This window comes from Narcine bancroftii, chromosome 11 (genome assembly GCF_036971445.1).
Source record: "Narcine bancroftii isolate sNarBan1 chromosome 11, sNarBan1.hap1, whole genome shotgun sequence".
Taxonomy (NCBI): Eukaryota; Metazoa; Chordata; class Chondrichthyes; order Torpediniformes; family Narcinidae; genus Narcine; species Narcine bancroftii.
In genome coordinates, this window is record NC_091479.1 from 69,941,619 (window position 1) to 69,963,212 (window position 21,594).

Consider the following 21,594-nt stretch of genomic DNA (forward strand, 5'->3'; position numbering starts at 1 on the left):
AGTAAGGGAGCTAAGTGGGTTCTTGTCCTCATTAACTTGGGCAAAGAGTGCAAGACCAGAAAAAAAACCAAAATAAAAATTACAATGAAGCTTTTGCTGGGAGTTGACCTCCACATTCCAGGAAAGTGTGCTTTGGAGAGCTTTAAGTGATTTAACAAAATATTTCCACAAGTGAGTGACTTTGCCTGTATGGACATCTTTTAAAAAAAAAATCTGGGTTACACATCTAGCATAGACGGTTACAATGAAAGTTAAGGGACATATCTAAAATGGTAAACATTAGACAGAGAGAAAGTCTTCCCATTGGCAAGTGGGTGAAATGCAAAAGGGCAGAGAATGCAAAGGATTGGCAAAACAGCCAAAAGGTAACTTGAGAAAACATTGTTTCTCTTTGGATAAATACCTGGAAAGGAAAATTTTGTTGGGGGTAGTCATTGTGAATGAATGGGACTAACTGGATTTCTCCTAAATCAATTATTCTGTGCTGTAATAATTGAAAACAGGATAATTTTCCAAGTTCAGACAAATTAACAGCAAGATCAGCAATCTGGTTCTAGTTTTTGAGACAAAAGTCTCTCAAACAATTCTACTGGCAGTTTGGAATAATTAATGTCTGATTAATAAAGATTAATATTTTCAAACACCACAATGCACTTTTTGAAAATACTGAAAATCTGAATAAAAAGAAATGCTAATATTTATTCAGATATTTTATTGAATAACACTTAAGTACAACAGAAAGGCTGATTATCACCTGATTAGGCTGATTTTCAATTAGAATGGAAATTTAAACTGGTGACAACACTGTAAATTACTGCTTGGGCTATAATCAGTGCAGAGCAGAACTGCAAAAACAAACCAGTTGTTCATAAACAATTTCTTATTTAACCTGTTTAAAAGGGAAGATTGGAGTTCATTTCTGTCGAGTCCCTTGTCAGGGTATAATTTAAGTTTTCAAACTCCCATTCTGATTAATTTTAACTTAAATGTGCAGAATATGTGCTGGGAAATAAAACACTTTCCCAACAACACCTTGCTTATTGCAAGGATTTCCAAAACGGTGCAAAGGCCAGGCACAGATACAAATTTCCTGGTTTTCTATCCCATTAATAATCAAAGCAAATGTTAAATGGCAATTCAATAAAAGCTGGTTGTATCTTACTTGTTATTCTCATTGTTCTATTTTTCATGAAAATCACCAGCCTTAATATCTGCAAAAAGAAAAATTGGAATTTTAATAAAAATTTTCCAATATGAATCTGGACATTTTTTATCCACAGTTCAAGGGATAAAAAAGTTATAACTAGATCCCTCATTTACAGATTGGGAACCTCCACTCAAGAGAATTTGAATCAGTTATTCTAGAGAAACATATCCCACCACACCAGAATATATTTATGATGGCCTGTTCAAGGCTTTTTGGAACCACTAGCTCACAGTCCATATAACTCTGTGCAAGTTTAATTTATTTTGAGTGAAGAAATCCAAAAGCAAATTCCACCAAGATTAAAAGGGAGAGAGCAAAGCAAATTGAACAATAGAGAATACCACTTTTTATGTTTAGAGTGTTTAGAAGATGGCCACCCTCCACTACACATTAATAGCTCAGTAGTGGAGAGAGTAGAGAACAACAAGTTCCTCAGAGTCCACTCTGAGGAATTGACGAATCCCGACGAAGCATATTTTGAATATTTGGTATAAATTGAATAATTTAATTGGAACAAAAGGAAAAATATTTCCAAAAATGCCCTTGACTCAAAATAGATCAATTCCTTTAGCAATGGATAATAAGATTCTTCATACCTGGTCCCAGAAAGGGATCAAGCATATAGAAGATTGTTACATGCAAGGGCAACTTATGTTATTTGAGCAGTCAAAAAAAAAATTCATAACAACAAAATCTTCTGCTACTTTCAATTAAGAGCTTTTATCATAGATGAATTAGGATGATGTTACCAGAGTGCAGGGAAATGGAGATTCTGATTGAAAAGGATATTTTTCAATATCCTTTTTCAAAACACAAGGAAGTTTACATCTGCAATGTATTCCTTACTTCAGTCAGGAACTCACAAGCGGGAGTTATATAAAATCAAAGATGGGAATCAGACTTGAATATTAGTATTGTTGATAAAAACTGGTCTGATTTATGTCAGGACAGCATGACCAATACAATTAATGTAAGATATTGATGAATGCAATACAACTTCTTTCATCAGCTTACCTTGCAGAATTTACATAAATTAAGTTCTAATATGTATGTTTTAGATGTGGTGAAGAAATGGGAACCTTTTTACATTTCACCTGAGCATGCTTTAAAGGGAAAACTTTTTGGGAAAATATAAGAATTTTATTAGACCAGATTATTGGGAAATAATTGTCACAAAGTTCAGAATTGTTTCTCCTGGGAAATATTGTGGGCATAAGACCCAAAATGAGGCTGTCCAAGTACCAATTAGAATTTCTTAAAATTGCATTGGAGGTGGCCAGGAAGTGTATTGCGATTACTTGAAAGTCTGATTCTCTTCTGGATGTAGCTTAATGGAATGTGGAAATGTATAATTGTGATGCTCTGGAGAAAATTACATAATCTAAGGAAGAAATATAACATATTTTTGCAGGTGTGGCAGCCAAACTTACAGAATTGAATATTTAGGGATACTTATTCTGTTCCTGAGTTCTACATCCTTGTTCTTTCCCCTATTTGAGATCTAGGCAAGAAAAGGAATTAGATCCTCTGAATTGGATCCCAGATCCTGACAGTTCCTCCTCTTTTCCAGTTTCTTTCGCTCTCATCTATTTTCTGCCTTTTTCTATTCTATTTTTCTATTTCAGGGTTTTGTTTTGGGTGGAGGTAGGATGAGGCTATTTGGAGATAGGAACAAATTGTACCATTGATTTGTGCATTTCAATTTATGTATTTAGGTAATAGTAATTTCTTGATACTTGTTAGACAACAAACTTAAAGTATTCAAAAATAAAATTGACACATCCAGGACACACATCTCCTCACTTGTCAGGAAGGCACAACAGCCACTGGACTTCCTCAGAAGGCTGAGGCGGGCAAGGCTACCGGCCACCATTCTGTTAACTTTCTCTACAGAGAGCGTCCTGGCCAACTGCATTACTGTGGTCAATCCACAGGATCATAAAAGCAGCAGAGAGGATCACCATCTTCCTCCCACCAACCCCCCCCCCCCCCCAATAAATGCGATTTACCAGGATAGTTATTTAAAGAGAGTTTGAAAAAACTGCAAGGACCCCTACCACCCTGCACACAGCATCTTCCCACTACTCACATCAGGAAAGAGATGCAGGAGTATGCCAGAGTATCAGAACCAGATCCACCAGGCTGAGGAACAGCTTCTTCCCATGGTCAGTGAGAATGCTGAAATGCTAAAACCACTCCCTGTGACTCCATTTATTAACGTATTTATTTTACGTATACATGACATGTATACAGGTTCTGAGTACATGCATCATTTGTCTGCCTGTGTCTTGTCTGTGTGCTTGCACTGTTTTTGACCGTAGATCAGACAATGCTGATTTGTTGGGTTGTATTGTTACTGATGACAAATAAACAAACACATAACACAGGAAAGGGTTCCATAATTAGAAGGCACAAATCAACATGCCTCAAGTCTTGCAGTTACATTAACAGGAGGGTTGTAGTTTATCAGAATTTATATTGAAATAGGGAAGTGCATATCTCATAGGAATGCAACGAATAGCTAATCAGGTAAAGGTTGGGGGGGAGGGGGGTAAGATATCCCATGAGTGATTCCAATTGGATTTATTGGACAATAGGGAGTCATGTGATGGAGTAGTGGCCGGTCAGGGAACTCCAGCCCTCTCCGGAAAAGTTTTAAAAAAACACACAAAACACAAAGGCACAAACATAAAAATTAAAACAAAGTCAAAGTAAAGGTGGGAAGAAAATGGCAGCGAAGAAAGAAAAGTCAAAAGCAACGGGAAGAAGAGAAGAAGAAAGAACATCGGAAAAAGAAGGTGAAGGCCTTACCTGTCCGAGGAGGCCAGCCGCGGAGAGAGAAGCCCGCTCCCTAAGGTCAGTGGAAGTCCCAAGCTCGGGACTACAAAAATGGCTCGCGGAGCCAAGTAAAAGTGCGCAACCGCGCATGAAAAAAAAAACACTGACGGGAAGGGGGACCAGCAGAGGAGTCGATCTCCACAGCTGAGAATGACAGCTGCAACACAACAACAGGAAGAGAACATAGAAAACAACGAGAACAAGAAAGAAGAGAGTAAAAAGGAAACAACAGATGACCAACCCAGAGGAAGAAGAAGAAGAAGAAGAAGAACACAGAGAAATGGAAGAAGAAGGGAAAGGCAAGACAATGGATATATTTTTTTTTAAAGAATATATGGAATCAGTAAAAGAATGGCAATTACAAGAATTTAGTGATTTATTGGACAATATGAACTAATTACTTGGGTATCAAAGTTATGGCTTAAACATAGAACAATGCAGCACATAAATGGGCCTTTCACCCACAATGTTGCGCTGACCTGTGTACACCTACTCCACAATTAAGCTAACCCTTCCCTCACAGCCCACAACCTTCCATTTTTCTTATATTACAGCATCTTTGTTTTGACTACAATCACAGCACCTGCAGACTTTCATGTTTCAGCCCCAACTTTGATGGACCTGTACCTCCTTCCTAATGGTAGTAGGCTGTAGATACTGTATGATTAACTGTAGGGGTCTTCAAAATCCTTTGAACCTTGTTTAAGCAACTCTCATGGTGAATGTCCTTAATAGAAAGTGATCTTCTTGGCCATTTTGATGACCCCTTGCATTGACCTGTCAGTAGCTTTGGAACTATTATACCACAAAATGATGCTGCCAAATATGACACTCTCAAATGTGCTCCAGAGGTTGTCAAGATGGGGTCTGGTAGCCTTGCCTTCCTCAACTTCATTTGAAAATTGGAAGTGGTGCCTTCCTGACTAATGAATAGATGCCATGGGTTCAGCATACGTCATCTGTTATATGCCCACCAAAGAACTTTGTGCTCTCCACAATGGACCCATTGATGTGTAGTTGAGAGTGGTCGACCTCCATCCTCCTAGTCTGCAATCTTCTCTTTTGTCTTGTCCACATTGAAATTCAGGTTGTTCTCCCACTGTTTGACAGGCCTCCAACCTCCTGTTCTCTGTACCCTTTAATGTCTATAGATAATATCAATCTCAGATTGAAAATAACAGCACAAGGGATCATTTGCAAAAGAGGCCAAAACTTACAGTTTTGTCTTGACACTGGAAATGTTTGATTCAACACCAGTCCTCGACTCCCCCTTCAGAAGAAACTGGTTCCTGTCAGATCTCCTTAAGATATTGAAAACTTCAATTAAATCACACTTTAACCACCTAAATATTAGAGAATTCAAATGTAGTCTGCAGTGTGTTAAACCCTTGGAGTTGAGCATCATTCTCACAAATTGATTCATTTCCCTCTGAAGCGAATTAAAGTAACTTTTGCAACGTGTCATTTTGAGAAATCCTCACAATGTTACAGCTGCTGTCATTCTCAGACTTTTATTCCATTCACCTTTATAAATGTATTATTTTCTCTGTGTATCCCTGTCATTTTAAGTACTGGACCTCCAATTTTCTTCGGACACTGAATATTTCCAAATATTTCACAATTTAGCAAAGACAAATGTTCCATCTCATCTCAGTGCAACTTTAATTGTCTCACATTGAGACATTCATAAGAATGGTAACAATTTTGACCATTTACTAAATCTTTCACCTGCTAAATTCTTTGGAAAGAATTCCATATCAAGGAACAAGCAACCGGGGGCGTGGCAAGATGTCGTAGGGAACAGACGTGCCTTCCAGACCTCTCCTGACTCTGATTTATTGTTTTGTATTTAAGTGCCCGTTAAAGTTCTTTTAAAAGTTTATAAATAATAAGAGGTGTTGGACTAGTGCCTAATGGTTTATATGCAAAAAAAAGGTAAAAGAAAATATCAACAGACTGTTAAAAAACTACATTTTCCGAAATTGTCTGAGCCTACTTGTTTACAAGAAGCCAGGTCTCAGCGTAGAATGGATCCAGAGGAGGACGTACAGAGTTCGGCATTGAAGCTCTGTTTTAAGCCGGTGAGGCTCTTTGAAGGTCGCACTCAACAGCTTTTGGACCAAGGAGCTGGACGGGTGCCAGTATTTCACACAACGGCCACTGTGAGTGCAGTTACTCAGTCTTTGACAGTTGAATCAGCTGGGGCGCCACCAGCTGGAAAGTTAAAGAGCTGTCATTCGACTGCTACAGTGGTGGCGCTGCAAAATGCATCTTCAATTACAACGGTTTTTCCAGACATCGATTCAGTGAAGATGATTAAAGAGATTTGGCTTAAAGATAACTCTGATCTTCAGTCTCCTGGCATTGCTGGGGGGGACTTTGAGAGGGATTTTTATACGAAGTCAAACTGCTAGAAAAGATACTAAATTAAGGGAAGGGACAGAAGATCCCGTGGTCTCTAAGGAAGAGCAAGACCCCATTATGCCTGAATCTACTTCTGTTGAAATGTTTGTTAAGGATCTTGAAGATAAGATATATTCTGTATCGAGTCACTTAGCTAATTTTGTGAACCTGTTTATTTCCAAGATTAATGCGATGGCGGAAGTCATTAATGGAGCTTTTAAGCTTGAAACCATTGAAAGATTTGAAATGTGTGATCAAGGTTTAGTCGATGTACAGGATCAACTGCAAGATGAAAATAGAATAATTGAAACATTGCAGATCCAAAATAAAAATTTAGCAAAAAAGGTTGATTATTTGGAGAATCAAATCTAGACGGAACAACGTGAAAATTGTTGGTTTGCCAGAAGGCATAGAAGGACCAGATCCAAGAAAATATTTTACTGAATGGATTCCATGAGTGTTAGGACAGGATAAATTCCCTGAAGGTTTAATACTGGAATGTGCTTATAGAGTTTTAAGAAGAAAATCTTTTTCAGGACAGAATCCAAGATCTGTTTTGATCCGTTGTTTAAACTATTGTGACAGAGAGACAATTTTACGTATGGTTACTAGAAATGCCCAGCAAAATAGATCACCCTTGATGGTTCAGAGTAATCCTGTTTTCTTCTATCAAGATTTGAGTCAAGAAATTATGTTTCAACGACGCGAATTTAATTCTGTGAAAGAACGGTTGTGGAAAAAAAGACATAAGGCAACATTCAGGTATTCTGCAGTACTGAAGATTTTTTAGGATGGAAATTAGCCAAAGTTCTTTGACAATCCTAAAGAGGTTATGGACTTTGCTCAGTCTCTACCAATCATGCAGTTTCAGGAATGATGTAGTCCTTCAAGGTCTCCAAAGAGAGTAGAGATGTAAGGTGGGATCCAGATTTTTAAAAGAAATGGAAGCAATGGTGACCGAAGTGGTAACGTTGATTTAAAAAAATAAATCTTTTATCTTTTTTTTTGAGAAGAGTTTAAATAGTTTAAATAATGATGATAGTTTAATGAAATGGGAGTTGGGAGAGATAACTGGGTGGGCATTAGTTTCCAGAAGTCATCAGCTACCTGTGAGTTATCTCACACCCAATATTTTGGGGGAGTTACCGCTTTGGGCGGTTTAAACAGGAGGAGGTAGTTGTGACCTCCGACCTGTTTTTTTTTCTTTTTAATTTTTGGGTTAAGAAGTGAAGGTTTTTTTTAATTATTTTTTTAAAATAAATAATTATTTTTTTTTAACTCTTTTTGTTTTCTGATTGTAATTGAGAGGGAATTAGGAGGTTTTTTTCTCTCCTTTTTTTTTCTTTTTTTGGGTTTTTTTTTCTCTTTTTTCTTTCTTTTTTAAGAGGATGATGTCACAGAAGATAATAAGTCAAAAATTGAGGATGTTGAATTAGATGAAGAGGAAGATGAGGGGAAAGGTGATAAGAAGAAAAAGAAGAAAATTAAGTACAAATACATTGAGGGAGAAGAATTTAATAAAATTAAGTTAATTTCGATAGAGAATTTTGAAGATGTTATAAATAATATGGAGAATTTTAGAAGAGTTTGAATTTTTTTTTCTTCTTTTTATATAAGGGGAGGGGAAGGGAATAAAAAGTTTATCTGATTGTTTTTCTAAGGGATGTTTTTGTTATCTCGATGAATTATAAAGGAAACTTGGTATTAATGGAAATTCTGTATTTATGTATTATTAATTATGATTTTTTTGTATAACAGATATGTGGTTGATATATGATTTTAATATTTGAACTTAGTTTTAAAGTGGATTTCATTTGTTAAATACATGTATTATGTTTGACTTAAATATATGTTTAAGGGTATTATTTTAGTATTGATTTTTTTTTTGTTAAGTTTTATCCTTTTTTTTGTAAGTGGGGTTTTTTCTATTTTATTTACAACATTGTTAATTAATTCTTCACTCTATTTTGGGGGGAGGGTTGGACTAATTTTATATTAGATGATTAATGTTGTGTTATAATTATTGGGGGGGTTAATTTGTATAGTTTAATGAGTCTCTTCAATCTGAGGCGCCTGCAAGCTCACACCAAGACACAAGAGCAACTTGTCCGTGAACTACTCTTTGCAGACGATGCCGCTTTAGTTGCCCATTCAGAGCCAGCTCTTCAGCGCTTGACGTCCTGTTTTGCGGAAACTGCCAAAATGTTTGGCCTGGAAGTCAGCCTGAAGAAAACTGAGGTCCTCCATCAGCCAGCTCCCCACCATGACTACCAGCCCCCCCGACTTCTCCATTGGGCACACAAAACTCAAAACTGTCAACCAGTTTACCTATCTCGGCTGTACCATTTCATCAGATGCAAGGATCGACAACGAGATAGACAACAGACTCGCCAAGGCAAATAGTGCCTTTGGAAGACTACACAAGAGTCTGGAAAAACAACCAACTGAAAAACCTCACAAAGATAAGCGTATACAGAGCCGTTGTCATAGCACACTCCTGTTCGGCTCCGAATCATGGGTCCTCTACCGGCATCACCTACGGCCCCTAGAATGCTTCCACCAGCGTTGTCTCCGCTCCATCCTCAACATTCATTGGAGCGACTTCATCCCTAACATCGAAGTACTCGAGATGGCAGAGGCCGACAGCATCGAATCCACGCTGCTGAAGATCCAACTGCGCTGGGTAGGTCACGTCTCCAGAATGGAGGACCATCGCCTTCCCAAGATCGTGTTTTATGGCGAGCTCTCCACTGGCCTCTGTGACAGAGGCGCACCAAAGAAGAGGTACAAGGACTGCCTAAAGAAATCTCTTGGTGCCTGCCACACTGACCACCGCCAGTGGGCTGATCTCGCCTCAAACCGTGCATCTTGGCGCCTCACAGTTCGGCGGGCAGCAACCTCCTTTGAAGAAGACCGCAGAGCCCACCTCACTGACAAAAGACAAAGGAGGAAAAACCCAACACCCAACCCCAACCCACCAATTTTCCCCTGCAACCGCTGCAATCGTGCCTGCCTGTCCCGCATCGGACTTGTCAGCCACAAACGAGCCTGCAGCTGACGTGGACATTTTACCCTCTCCATAAATCTTCGTCCGCGAAGCCAAGCCAAAGAAAGAAAAGAAGAAATTCTAATTTTTATTATCTTATTTTTTATTATTTCTTTAAATGTAATTTTTATTGTATTCATGTCATAAAATTTTAAATACAGTTTAAAAAAAAAGGAACAAGCAACCATCTCAACCCCCAAATATGGTTCTGCAGCAGTCTCATGGGATCTCCAGTAAGCTACACATGGGAGTTGCCAGGGGTCAAGGTACACTTCACTGGTTTCAGAGTTATTTGATCAAATTATAGATGCTGGATTAACAACAGGGAAATGTTTTTGTTCCCTTTTAATTCCAGAGCTCCAAAGTTTTGGTGAATAAAACCAGAAATATCAATTTAATGACCATCAAGAATTTCAAATAAAATTCACCCTATCAGGGTGAGTCATAATAGGTTGGACACATCCACTTGTGGGGTAAAAACTAGAATTAGACATCATCTCAATATAATGGCTCACCTATTGAAGGCAGAAATGGGATGAATTTCCTCTAAAGCTGATAGAAGCTTTGAGGCAATGCACAAAAGTGCTGGAACAACTCACAGCATCTAAGGCAAGCAAAAGGCCCCCACTAGCTCCCCCCATCCCCCCCCCGCCGTGACAGTTTCCACCAGCCTTCCCAGCCCTGTCGGACCCCTGCTGGCCACCCCACCGACCGCTCAACCTGACTGCTCCTGCCGGCTGCCCCGCCTGATCTGATTGCTCCCGTCAGGGAGGGATCATGGAGGGAGAGGGGAGGTGGGTCACTGGCTGATGGCATCATCGTGATGTCATCACTAGCCACCCTCTTGCAGCAGCATTATGTTCATGTGAAGCGGTGGAGCGCAGTGCTCCACCGATGATCCTTCCCCAAGAGGGATTGCAGTTGGCGTCTTGGAGTCAGAAACGGTGCATTCATAGAGGTAATTCTCCCGAATTAAGGGTGGAGAATCTCCGCCTTTGCAGTCAGGCTTTTTCACTGCATGAAAAGGCCTAATGTTTCAGGCCTGAAGTCTTTTTCTTTGAAGCAGATTCTTGTGAAGTAGGTGGAAAGTTACGATGAAAAGGCAGAAATGCAGTGTGGAGTTAGCAATCAGGTTGATCACCAATTCAACCAGAGTTGTCCACTCCATATTCTATTTTCTGTCTTTTTGAGTAAAAGACTGAATTAATTCGATTCATTCAAAACATTACGTGGGGGCTGGGGGGGGGGGGGGGGGTGGACGGAGTAGGTTAATTGGTTGTAAATTGGGCAACAGAGACTTTTGGGCTAAAATGGCCTGCTACTGTGTTGTATGTCTTAAGCCTTAATAAAATATTTTTGGGAATCTAGTTAAATTATATCTTGCCTTTAACTTAATTCCTCTGAAAAACTTAAGGCAACGTGTTCTTTAAGATCCCCACTAACTACCTGTACTCAGTTTTTGATTTCTAAATGTTTTCTCATACCAAAGGTAAGCTGACTGTCTCAAAGTTCCAAGGACACAAATTTCTTTCTTAAACTTTGCATTTTACAACAGCCAATTAACCTCCCAACCCCCAAGTCTTTGGGACGTGGGAGGAAATCTACGCTCACAAGGCACTTTCATGTGGCCAAAATCCCCTGATGTAAAGCCGCATATCTGTCGGGAGGCCACTTGAAAGCGCAGGAGTCGCATGTGAGGTGAACTTTGTAATGCTCCTCCGGGAGGGATATCGCCGGAGCACTGAGGTCCCACTGGCACATGAATGCAGCCACCTGAAAGCGGCTGCTAAGGGGATGACAGTCAGCTGCGAGCACCTGACAGCTCGCCTCCCAGCTGGCCCTGCCTCCCGGTGCAGAATGTCAGGGCAGGGGCAGCCAGTATGGGCTGTCAGTGCGGGGACGTCCCATGCGGGATGTCCCCACACTGATCCCACTGCCCCACTCTCTCCCAACAGCCCGATATCAGTCCCCACACTGTGGAGCGGCCAGCACTGGCTGTCCCAGCTCTAATAGCCAGCCATCCCAAACCTGACAGCCCGAAGGGACAGGAGCTGGAGTGCGCTCTGAGGCACCTACCGTGAAGCTGTCCCTTCCATGGCCAGTGCTGCGTTTTCAGCGCTGCCTCCTGAATGACCATTCCACAGGTCTGAATCTGCTTCAGCAGGCACATTCTTGGCGGAAATTTCATGGGTCCAGGTTGATATTTTCAAAATGTCCTTAGCCACAGCTGAGGTGCCAGAGGATTGGAGGGTAGCTCATGTTGTCCCATTGTTTAAAAAAGGCTCCAAAAATAGGCCAGTGAGCCTGATATCAGTAGCAGGTACATTATTGGAAGGAGTTCTGAGATTCAGGATATATAGGTACTTGGACAGTCGTGGCCTGATTAAGGACAGTCAGCATGGCTTTGTTCATGGTAGGTCATGTTAACAAACTTCGTGGAGTTTTATTTGAGGAGGTTACCAGGAAGATGGATGAAGACTGTGGATGTTGTCTAAATGAACATTAGTAAAGACTTTGACAAGGTCCCACATGGGAGGTTAGTTCAGAAGGTTATGACACTAGGTATTCAAGGACAGGTGGTAAACTGGATTCGAAATTGGCTGTGTTGGTGAAGCAAGAGGGTGGTAGTGGATGGTTGCTTCTTGGATTGGAGACCTGTGACCAGTGGTGTGCCTCAGGAATCTGTCTTGGGACCATTGTTACTAACAATGTTGTAATTCAATATGGAAAGATTGTACAAAACTATTTTGTTGTTAGTATTCATATAATCTAAGAAATATTACATTTAAGCAATTTACAACTGTATTTATCACATATTATTCTATATTTTATTTTTATTTCAAATTCTATTGTTTTCTTACCAAATTTTCACTTTAACCACATGAAACAATGTAAATACAAATACATTTAAACTGTGCATGTGTAATTTTAAATTTGCTCATCGTTCATCTCACTGATTTTGCCATTATATTCAGTGATATATGGGAATTACGATTTACAAGTAACATTAGTTCAAAAAACATTACTAAGGATTTTGTATGGTCTGGTACGAGAGGAGGTTCATGGGGGGAGGAGAGGAACACCATGAGTTACTGCACTGGGTGACACCAACCCTAAGCCACTGCAGGGGTCTTATCTATCTTTAGACCCATGGTTGCTCAGTACTCCCTCTTTAGTGATAGCTTTAAATCCAGGTCCTCACCTCCCTTCACATCCATAGCATGTGTCTTTTGTATGGTAGGCATGTCCTCCACCGTGAAGACCGACACAAAAGTCTCAGCCATTTCCTCATTACCCAATATCAATTCCGCTCCCCCCCCCCCCCCCACCCCCCTCATATCCTCCAAGGGACCACTTTAGCCACCCTTTTCTGCTTTATATAATGATCTGGATGATAAAATTATGAATTGGATCAGCAAGCTGATGATTCAAAAATAGGAGGTGTTATGGACAGTGAGGAAGGTTATCAAAGCTTCCAGAGAGACCTGGACCAACTAAGAGAATGGGCCAGAAATTGCCAGCTAAGAGTTTAATGCAGACAAGTGTGAGGTGATGCAGTTAGGAAGAGTAAACCAAGGTAGGAGATATACAATAAATTATAAGGCACTGAGAAGTGCAGAGGAACAGGGGGATCTTGGAGTGCAGATATATTGTTCCCTGATGATGGCGTCACATGTGGACAGGGTTGTAAAGAAAGCTTTTGGTATCTTAGCCTTTATAAATCAAAGTATTTTGTATAGGAGTTGGGATGTTATGTTGAAGTTGTTTAAGACATTGGTGAGGCCAAATATGGAATACTGTGTGCAGTTCTGGACACCTAACTATAGGAAGGATATCAGTAAAATTGAAAGAGTGCAGAGGAGATTTACTAGAACATTGCTGGGTCTTCAGGAGTCGAGTTACAGGTAAAGATTAAACAGGTTAAAATTAAACAGGTTAGGAATTTATTCCTTAGAGCAAAGAAAAGTGAGGGGAGACGATCGAGATTTACAAGATTATGAGAGGTATAAACAGAATGGATGCGAATAGGCTTTTACAAGTCTTAAAAATAAGAGGTCATAGCTTTGAGCTAAAGGGGAGAGGTTTAGGGGAGGTTTTTCACTTAGAGTGGGGGTGTGTGGAATGAGCTACCATCTGATGTGCTGAATACAGGCACAATCGTATGTTTTTAAGAGTAAACTGGATAGGTACATGGATGTGAGAGGACTGGAGGGTTATGGTATGGGAGCAGGTCAGTGCGACTAGGGAAATGATGGTCAGCATAGACTAGAGGGGCCAAATTGTCTGTTTTCTGTGTCACAGCATTCTATAATTCTATTATCTGCTGCCACAAAACGGAATTTTGTGACATGTTCATAACAAATTCTGATTCTGATTAGCCTTCCAATACATTGAGAATTGGAAACCCGTCATGTGCATTTTGTAGAGATCCATTCATTTATTCATCTGGTTAATACCCAGGTCTGTCTGAAACTGCCTGTAGTCAACTACAGTAAAATCCCCACTATCTGGAATTCAAGCCACCTGCAGCCTCAAGCAGCTGTCAAAAACAAAATTAAAAATTCACAGAAATAGGTAAAAAATACAAACATTTAAAATTGGCACACTTAGCAGTCAGTTCACTTATCACACAACCAGCAAATTCACTGATCCAGCATCCACTAATCCTCATATGTGCTGGATACCAGGTGTTTCTGTACTTACAACATTCCAATTTTGAATTTCTCCATTACTGTAACAGAGTGAGATCTAGTATCTTCTGACGTAACATCAACATGGAATGTTGGGGTTGGCGTGTGATGGAAGTGTGACTGGCTAGTGGAAACCTACTCAATTTTACTTGTTGAAATACAGGCATTCTAGAAAGGCCAGCAGTGCTTGTGGAACTGACAACAATTTCAAGAGATGAAGGGAAAGGAGAGGAAGGGTGTTTCTATAAGGTAACTACAGCCTCTGTCCTGGGAGACAAATGAGAATGATCCTCTTGAAACATCCAAAACAAAAGCAAGAGTGCTTACAAAAAAAATATATTTGAGCACATCTTTCATGATTCATTTCATGGTGATAGTTAGCTTTCAACTGAAAAACGCAGAGTTCCTATTTCTGGATAGGATGCAGAACCATAGAACACTACGGTATAAAAACAGGCACTTCTAGCCTGGGCCAAACTATTATTCTGCCTAGTCATACCTGCACCCAGATCACATCCCTCCATACCCCTCCCATTCATGTATCTGTCCAAATATTTCTTAAATGTCAACATTGAGCATGCATTTACCAATTCAACTGACAGTTCCTTCCACGCTTCCACCACTCTCTGTGCAAAGAGATTTCTCCTAATGTTCCCTTTAGTTTTTCCATTTCAGCCTTTGCCCATGTCCTCTAGTTTTTAATCTCTCAACTGCAGTGGAAAAAAAATGTTTGCTTTTACTCCATCTGTACCTATCGTAATTTTATCAAATCTCCCCTCATTCTTCCACACCCCAAGAAATAAAACCACAAAACTGTTTAATCTTTCCCTGTAATAAGAATGTTGTCCTGGCAAAATTCTTGTAAAACTCCTCAACACTCTTTCAATCTGATTGATACCTTTCCTGTAGTTAGATGATCAAATGTGCACAAAATACTCCAAATGTGTCCTCACCAATGTCTTGTACAACTTCATCAATAACACCCCAATACCTCTTTTATTATCATAATGTTATTATAATAACGTCTATTATCAACTTCGATCCCTAGTAAAACAAATATTTGGTAGAGATATGATTTTACCTGAATTGACTAAATTTGAATCTTTTCTTGTGACTGCACCAAAAAAGGGATATATTTCATTGATGTACCATATTACAGGAAAGTATGTAGAAAAAGGGATGGAATAGATCTAAGAATAAATGGGAAAAGGATATTAATTTTACTTTTTCTGAGGATAATTGGTTAGATATCTGTCATGATAGAGTTACTAGATTGATAAATGTTCGTTATGCAATGGTTAATTACAATTTTTTACATCAATTGTATTTCACACCTGAAAAGTTTAAAAAATATGGTTTTAATGAATCAGATTCTTGTTTTAGATGTGGTAATTCGGTTGGAACTTTTTTTCATGCTGTTTGGTTATGTGTACATATACAATTTTTTTGGAAAGCAATTCAATTGTTTTTGGAATATTTGTGTAAGATCAAAATACCTCTGGATCCGACAATATTTTTGTTGGGTGAGTTGAATCCTTTGAAAGATTTGGGATTAGACAAATTTCAGATTGCTTTTGTGTATTTAGCTTTATCTGTTGCAAAAAAATTGTATAGCAAGTACATGGAAAAATGCTAATGTGATTGATTAATAGATGGCATAATAAGATGAAAACGTGTTTAGTAATGGAAAAAAATCACGTATGTTTTACATGATAATTATTCTTTTTTTAAATAAGTGGTCTTTATATTTAGAATATTTACATTTAGATTTACCTTGATTAGATTTTAGTAAATATATTTCAGTTTTTTTTTCTCTTTCTTTGGCTCTCCTAAAGAGATTTGGCTGAGAGGGGGAGGGGGGGGGGTTCTTTTTTCTTTTCTTTTTTTTAATATAATTTTTTTTTAAATCATTCATAATATGTACTTTTTTATTGTATGTAATAACTTTGTTGAACGAATAAACAAAGTTATGAAAAAAAAACAAATCACCCCAACACCAAAACTCATTACTTTGGTTTATGAAGGCCAATCTGCCAAAAGCTTTCTTTAAGACCTTATCTACCTGCAATGCCAATTTCAGGAAATTTCTGAGACTACTACCTATATTTATTAAACAATATTTCTTTATTTTTATATATGTATCTATGTACTGCATCTGGATCTCTTGTCTGCATGCAGGTTATGTCTGCTTGTGTGTTTGCACGTTTTGCACAGAGGTCCGGAGAACATTTTGTTGGGTTGTACTTTCAAGTTCTTGTTTCAACCCCATGTCTGAAGCAGACCACAGCAGAAAGTGACAGATATCCATTGATTTACAAAAGGATTTTATTTAAAAAAATGCTTTATAAAGCAGGAATTTATGAAGTAAGGTGTTTCCCATTCCTTTTCATGCAAAATCTCAGGTGCATTTCAGAGCTTAAAAACTTGGTGAAAGGTGGTATTCAGAGATGAAGTTTTGTTTGGTTATGGAAAGAATATCTTTTTCTATACAAGATAAGATGTCTTTTTATGAGGTAAAGTCGACCCCATTTATTGATTATATACAATTTAAATAAGTTTGAATTAATCATTTTTTTTCTTTAAAAAAACTTTTTTTATTTATATATTTTTGCTATATATATATATGTTTTCTTTTTTTTAGTTTTTTTTATTATTAGTTGTTTTTTTTTTCGTTTAAGTTCTTTTTGTTTTTTCATATATATTCTTATATAATAAAAATGTTTTGGATTAATAATTAATACTTAATTAATTTTTTTTTGTTTTTTTTATATATATCGATCTTTTTTTTAAGATATATATATATTTTTTATTATACTAATAGTATTAATTCTTCACTCTTTATCGTGGGGGTGGGGAGGGGGGGTTTAGGGGTTAAAAATAGTTTTTTTTTAGTCTTAGTTTTTAGTTGTTAGGGGGAGATGCCGAGATTGGTATTGTATTAACTATGTTACTTTGTACTTGTATTACTTTATTTTGTATTTTTTCTGTACGTGAATTACTTACTTTCTTCATATGTTAAAATTAATAAATAAAGTTTCGAAAAAAAAAATTGGTGAAAATAGTGTAAGCACTTAAAAAAAAATCAACAAATCTGTCTGCATTAAATTCTATCTGCCATTTTGCAGCTGGTCCAGATCCCTCTGTAAGCTTTGACAGTCTTCCTCATTTATGGTTTTTAGACTGCAGGCATGTAATGGCACAAACAAGGAATTTTGCCACTACACGGGCAGTCTAAAAAGGAATGTGCAGGAATTTTGAGTCAATTCCTGCACCGTGATTTATCCTACAGGACCCCTACTACTTTTTGGAGGAAGCCTGCAGTGTAAATCGTACTGTGTAAATTCATTGACAGTGTTCCATTCTACTGCACATCCAATGACCAGGACTGTTGCACTCAGGGACTTGCAGTCTAAAAAGGCATCCAGCGTGAACGACTACATGGGCAGTAATTATGTTAATTTTTTCCACTATTTTCCTGACATTTCAGTCTAAAAACCATAAGAGTCCACCTCACCGCCAATCTTTGTGTCATCTGCAAACTTGCTGATCCAATTTACCATATTATCCAGATCATTGATAAAAATGACAAATAACAGTGATCCTTGAGGTCCACCACTAGTCCCAGGCCTCCAATCAGAGGAAATCATCTGCTGCACTCTCTGGCTTTCCCATAAAGCCAATGTCTAATTTACTACTTTACCATGAACACCAAGCTACTGAACCTTCCTGACCAACCTCCCGTGAGGAACTTTGTCAAAAGACTTAATGAAGTCCATGCAGACAACATCCACACCTTTTCCTTCATCAACTTTCCTTATAATCTCCTTGTAAAACTCTACAAGATTTGTTAAATATGACCTACAAAGCCATGCTAACCATTACTAATTAGACCTTGTTTATCCAAATATTGTATATACGACTCTTAGAACACCTTCCAATAATCTATCCACTACTGACATCAGGCTCACCAGCCTATGATTTCCTGCATTATTTTTAGAGCCTTTTTAAAAAACAACAAAACAACACAAGCTACCTTCCAATCATCTGGAACCTCCAAATGGCTAAGGACATCTGTCAGGGCCCCTGCAATTTCAACAGTAGCCTCCCCCAAAGGTCTAATGGAATACCTTGTCAGGCCCTGGGGATTTATCCACCCTTGTATGCCTAAGGCAGTAATCACTTCCTCCTCTTTAATCTGTGTAAGTTCCATGACTCACGGACTGTTTTGGAAAAGAACCAAGAACTATAAATTTTCTTGGACTTCAGAAATAAATTTTATTTGAAACTGCCTCAAACCTTACCTAACACGCAATCATCTGACTAATGATAAACAAGTAAATGCCATGCTTAAAAAACTATAACCTGCACCAACATCATTTCATGCTATATTTGACACTGCTGTTGAGCCAAAATAAACAGACTGCAAAATCTCAAGTTCTTGCATGTCTGAAGCAGAAAGTGGCACAGATATCTATTGATTTACAAAAGGATTAAAGCAGGAATTCAAGGAGCTAAAGGTGTTTCCCAGTTGTTTTCATGCAAAATCTATGGTACACTTCAAGTTTTAAAAGCCTTGGTCAAAATAGTGTAAGCACTTAAAAACATCAAATTTTAAAATTAAAAAAAAAATGTACATCATGTCTCCTTTCAGGGGATGGAGCAAATTAATCTCTTGCTTTTTCATCATGCTGCAAACCATGTGCCACCCACCTCCCCTAACTACCCCAATTCTCTTTGACAAGTGTTAGATGAGTTGATTGCAATCTTTATTGCCACACTTAGATTGACAAATTGCTCTCCATGCAACTGGAAAGCTAATTGCTCTTTATTGCCAACATTACCTACCAGTTGCTCTCACAACACAATCCATAAATGGAGGACACCAACTCTAATGAGACAATTGCATGATCCCAAAAATTCATAAATTAAGGGCCACCTGTAATGTGAAACATGGCAACAAGATCATTTACATTGCATCTATTGACTTCATAAGTTTTATTTCTTCAGAGAAAAACATGCACACGCTCAATGACTCCCAGTCAAGCTACATTAGCACAGGCTTAAAGCCTTGGCTTCAAGGCTTTCAGCAACATTTTCAAAAGCCCTTTTCACACTCAGCCAGTGGTTTTCGACCTTTTTCTTTCCACTCCCATACCATTTTAAGTATTCCCTATGCCATAGGTGCTCTGTGATTGGTAAGGGATTGCTTAAGGTGGTATGTAGGTGGAATGAAAAAGGTTGAAAACCACTGTTTTAATCATAACTAATTGACTCGTTATGTGCTTGGTTTCAGAACTCCAAAGGAAATGGACCAATGACCATTTTTCTCATACAAAATATTTCAGTAACATTTGGGTCTGGAGCAGTGATTCTCAACCTTCCCTTCCCACTCACATACCACCTTAAGCAATCCCTTACTAATTACAGAGCACCAATGGCATAGGGATTACTTGTAGAGGTATGTGAGTGGAAAGAAAAAGGTTGAGAACCACTGCACTAGGCCCTTTCATGCAGTGAAAAAACCTGACTGTAAATGCAGAGATTTTCCGCCATTATGTTGGGAGACTTACCTCCGTGAATGAGCCGTGGCCAGCTCCAAGGCACTGACTGCAATCCATCCTGGGGAAATATAATTGGCGGAGTACTGCATTCTGCTGCCTCACATGAATGTAATGCCTCTGCAAGAGGTTGGTTAGGGGCAGGCTGATGATGCCAGCGACCCATCTTCCTTCTCCCTCCCACCCACTCCTCACCTTCCATTACCCCAAGGGCAGTCAGTGGGGGCCATCAGGGCAGGGGCAGTTGGTGTGGGCTGTGACAGCCCCGCCAGTTGCTCCGAGACCTCACTGGGCCACCTTGGACTTTGGGACCGCTCTCTGCAGCTCAAAATGCAGCAGAGCGATAGCTGTCTTCCCAACCTACAATCCTCCACACAGCTGGAACTGTTCTGGGAAACATAGAGCGGTTCCAGCTGCATGAGGGGTTATGGGTAGGGAAGGTGGCCGTGGCTCTGACGCACATTTATGACGAGTGGTGCTTTGGCATCAGTCGCCCCGTCTCCGTCGGCTCTGGAGGGCACTACGAGGTGCCGTTCAACATGAATGCTAAGCAGGAGCAGCCTTTTAGGGCTGCTTTATGAAAAGTAAGTTTACATTTCCCCTCCGAGCTCATAGCCAGCCTCCAGGTGGAGGCCTGACATGAAAGGGCCTACTGTCTAACCAGTGAATCGGTTAAGGAAGCCGCTTTTGCCTTTCACAGTGGACCACTGTTCTCTGTGTCCTTTCAGACTCATCACAAGGCATCCCCGGGGATAGGGGAGTCTATCTGCCACCAGTGATGTCTGAGTGATGCATCAAGCAATGATGGACCTGCCATAAATCCTGATCAATGTATTATGATCTTGTATTTAAACAAAATTATTCATACCTAATCATAACATAATTAAACTTTATTTACAGCCCTTCAGTCCCTGCTGTTGTGCCGTCCTATATAAACTTTTAGAGATTTATAAAAGACCGTGCGAAAGCGGTGTAAAACACATAGCGGCACAATTTATAAAGACTGTGGGGAAAGAGCAATGCAGACTTGCCCTTCCAGAATTCCATGCGACAGGGAAAGGGCTGTATGCACAGAGCACTCATGAAGGGGTTTCTCTGCCACACGGAATTCTGGGACGGCAAGTCTGCCATCTCTCTCTCTCTCCTCCAGTGACTTTCCCCACAGTCCTTTAGACATTTATAAAGATTTATATAGGTTGGCAAAGTTTATACTTTCTTTTCAGTCTTTTGTTTCTTTCATCTTCTTGCACTCCCACAAAAACATTATCAATCCAACACTACTTTATCCCAGGATACCCTATGTCCTTTTCACACTGGGCTAATCTAGGTAGTACCATCCCGAGCATCTGATGATACCTGCGTGCAGATTAAAGAGCTTTCACAGTTAACCGGTAGATTGGCCATCAATTACTAGGACAAGGTGCCAGTGTAAAAGGTGCTAAAGACTTGTACAAGAAGATGGGTCTATTATAGTCAAGAATGAAAGGACACAAGTCATCAACCATATATTCCTGCTACACCACACTACCATCTGACAATAAATATTTGTGGCAAGATCCTAGAAGACACTTCACATGTTTGGGAAGCCACCTCTCAATAAAGGCTGATATTGGTAATAAAGTTCACTGCGCCAGGACAGCATCTTGGTGACTGAGGAAGAGTATGTTGGTTGATCAAGACCTAGGAACAGTTGAGGAGAATACTGTTCCAACTTTGGCCTCAATAATCACAAAACGGGAGATAGTTTGCACATATGGACACAGGTGGTGGGAAGTGTATTCAAGGGGTACCATACCGAATGGATGAACCATCTGCCTCCATTAATCTTGCAATCAATGCTGTACATTGGTT

The 21,594-nt window shown here is 39.2% G+C and overlaps 1 protein-coding gene across 6 annotated transcripts in view; it reads right to left on the reverse strand.

Annotated features, from left to right (window-relative positions):
* The window catches only part of LOC138745870 (protein FAM3C-like), a 49,676-nt gene that overhangs the window by 20,425 nt on the left and 7,657 nt on the right, over positions 1-21,594 (reverse strand). Inside the window, exons 2-5 of one of the 6 annotated variants that reach the window (XM_069903319.1) lie at positions 19,756-19,804; positions 5,263-5,346; positions 5,020-5,190; positions 1,163-1,211 (exon numbers count right to left, since the gene is read on the reverse strand). In XM_069903319.1, coding sequence (XP_069759420.1) covers positions 1,163-1,211; positions 5,020-5,052 — 82 coding nt within the window. In that variant the 5' untranslated portion in view covers positions 5,053-5,190; positions 5,263-5,346; positions 19,756-19,804. The remainder of the gene's footprint in view (positions 1-1,162; positions 1,212-5,019; positions 5,191-5,262; positions 5,347-19,755; positions 19,805-21,594) is intronic. The other 5 variants (XM_069903318.1, XM_069903317.1, XM_069903320.1 and 2 more) reach the window with 5 other exon arrangements.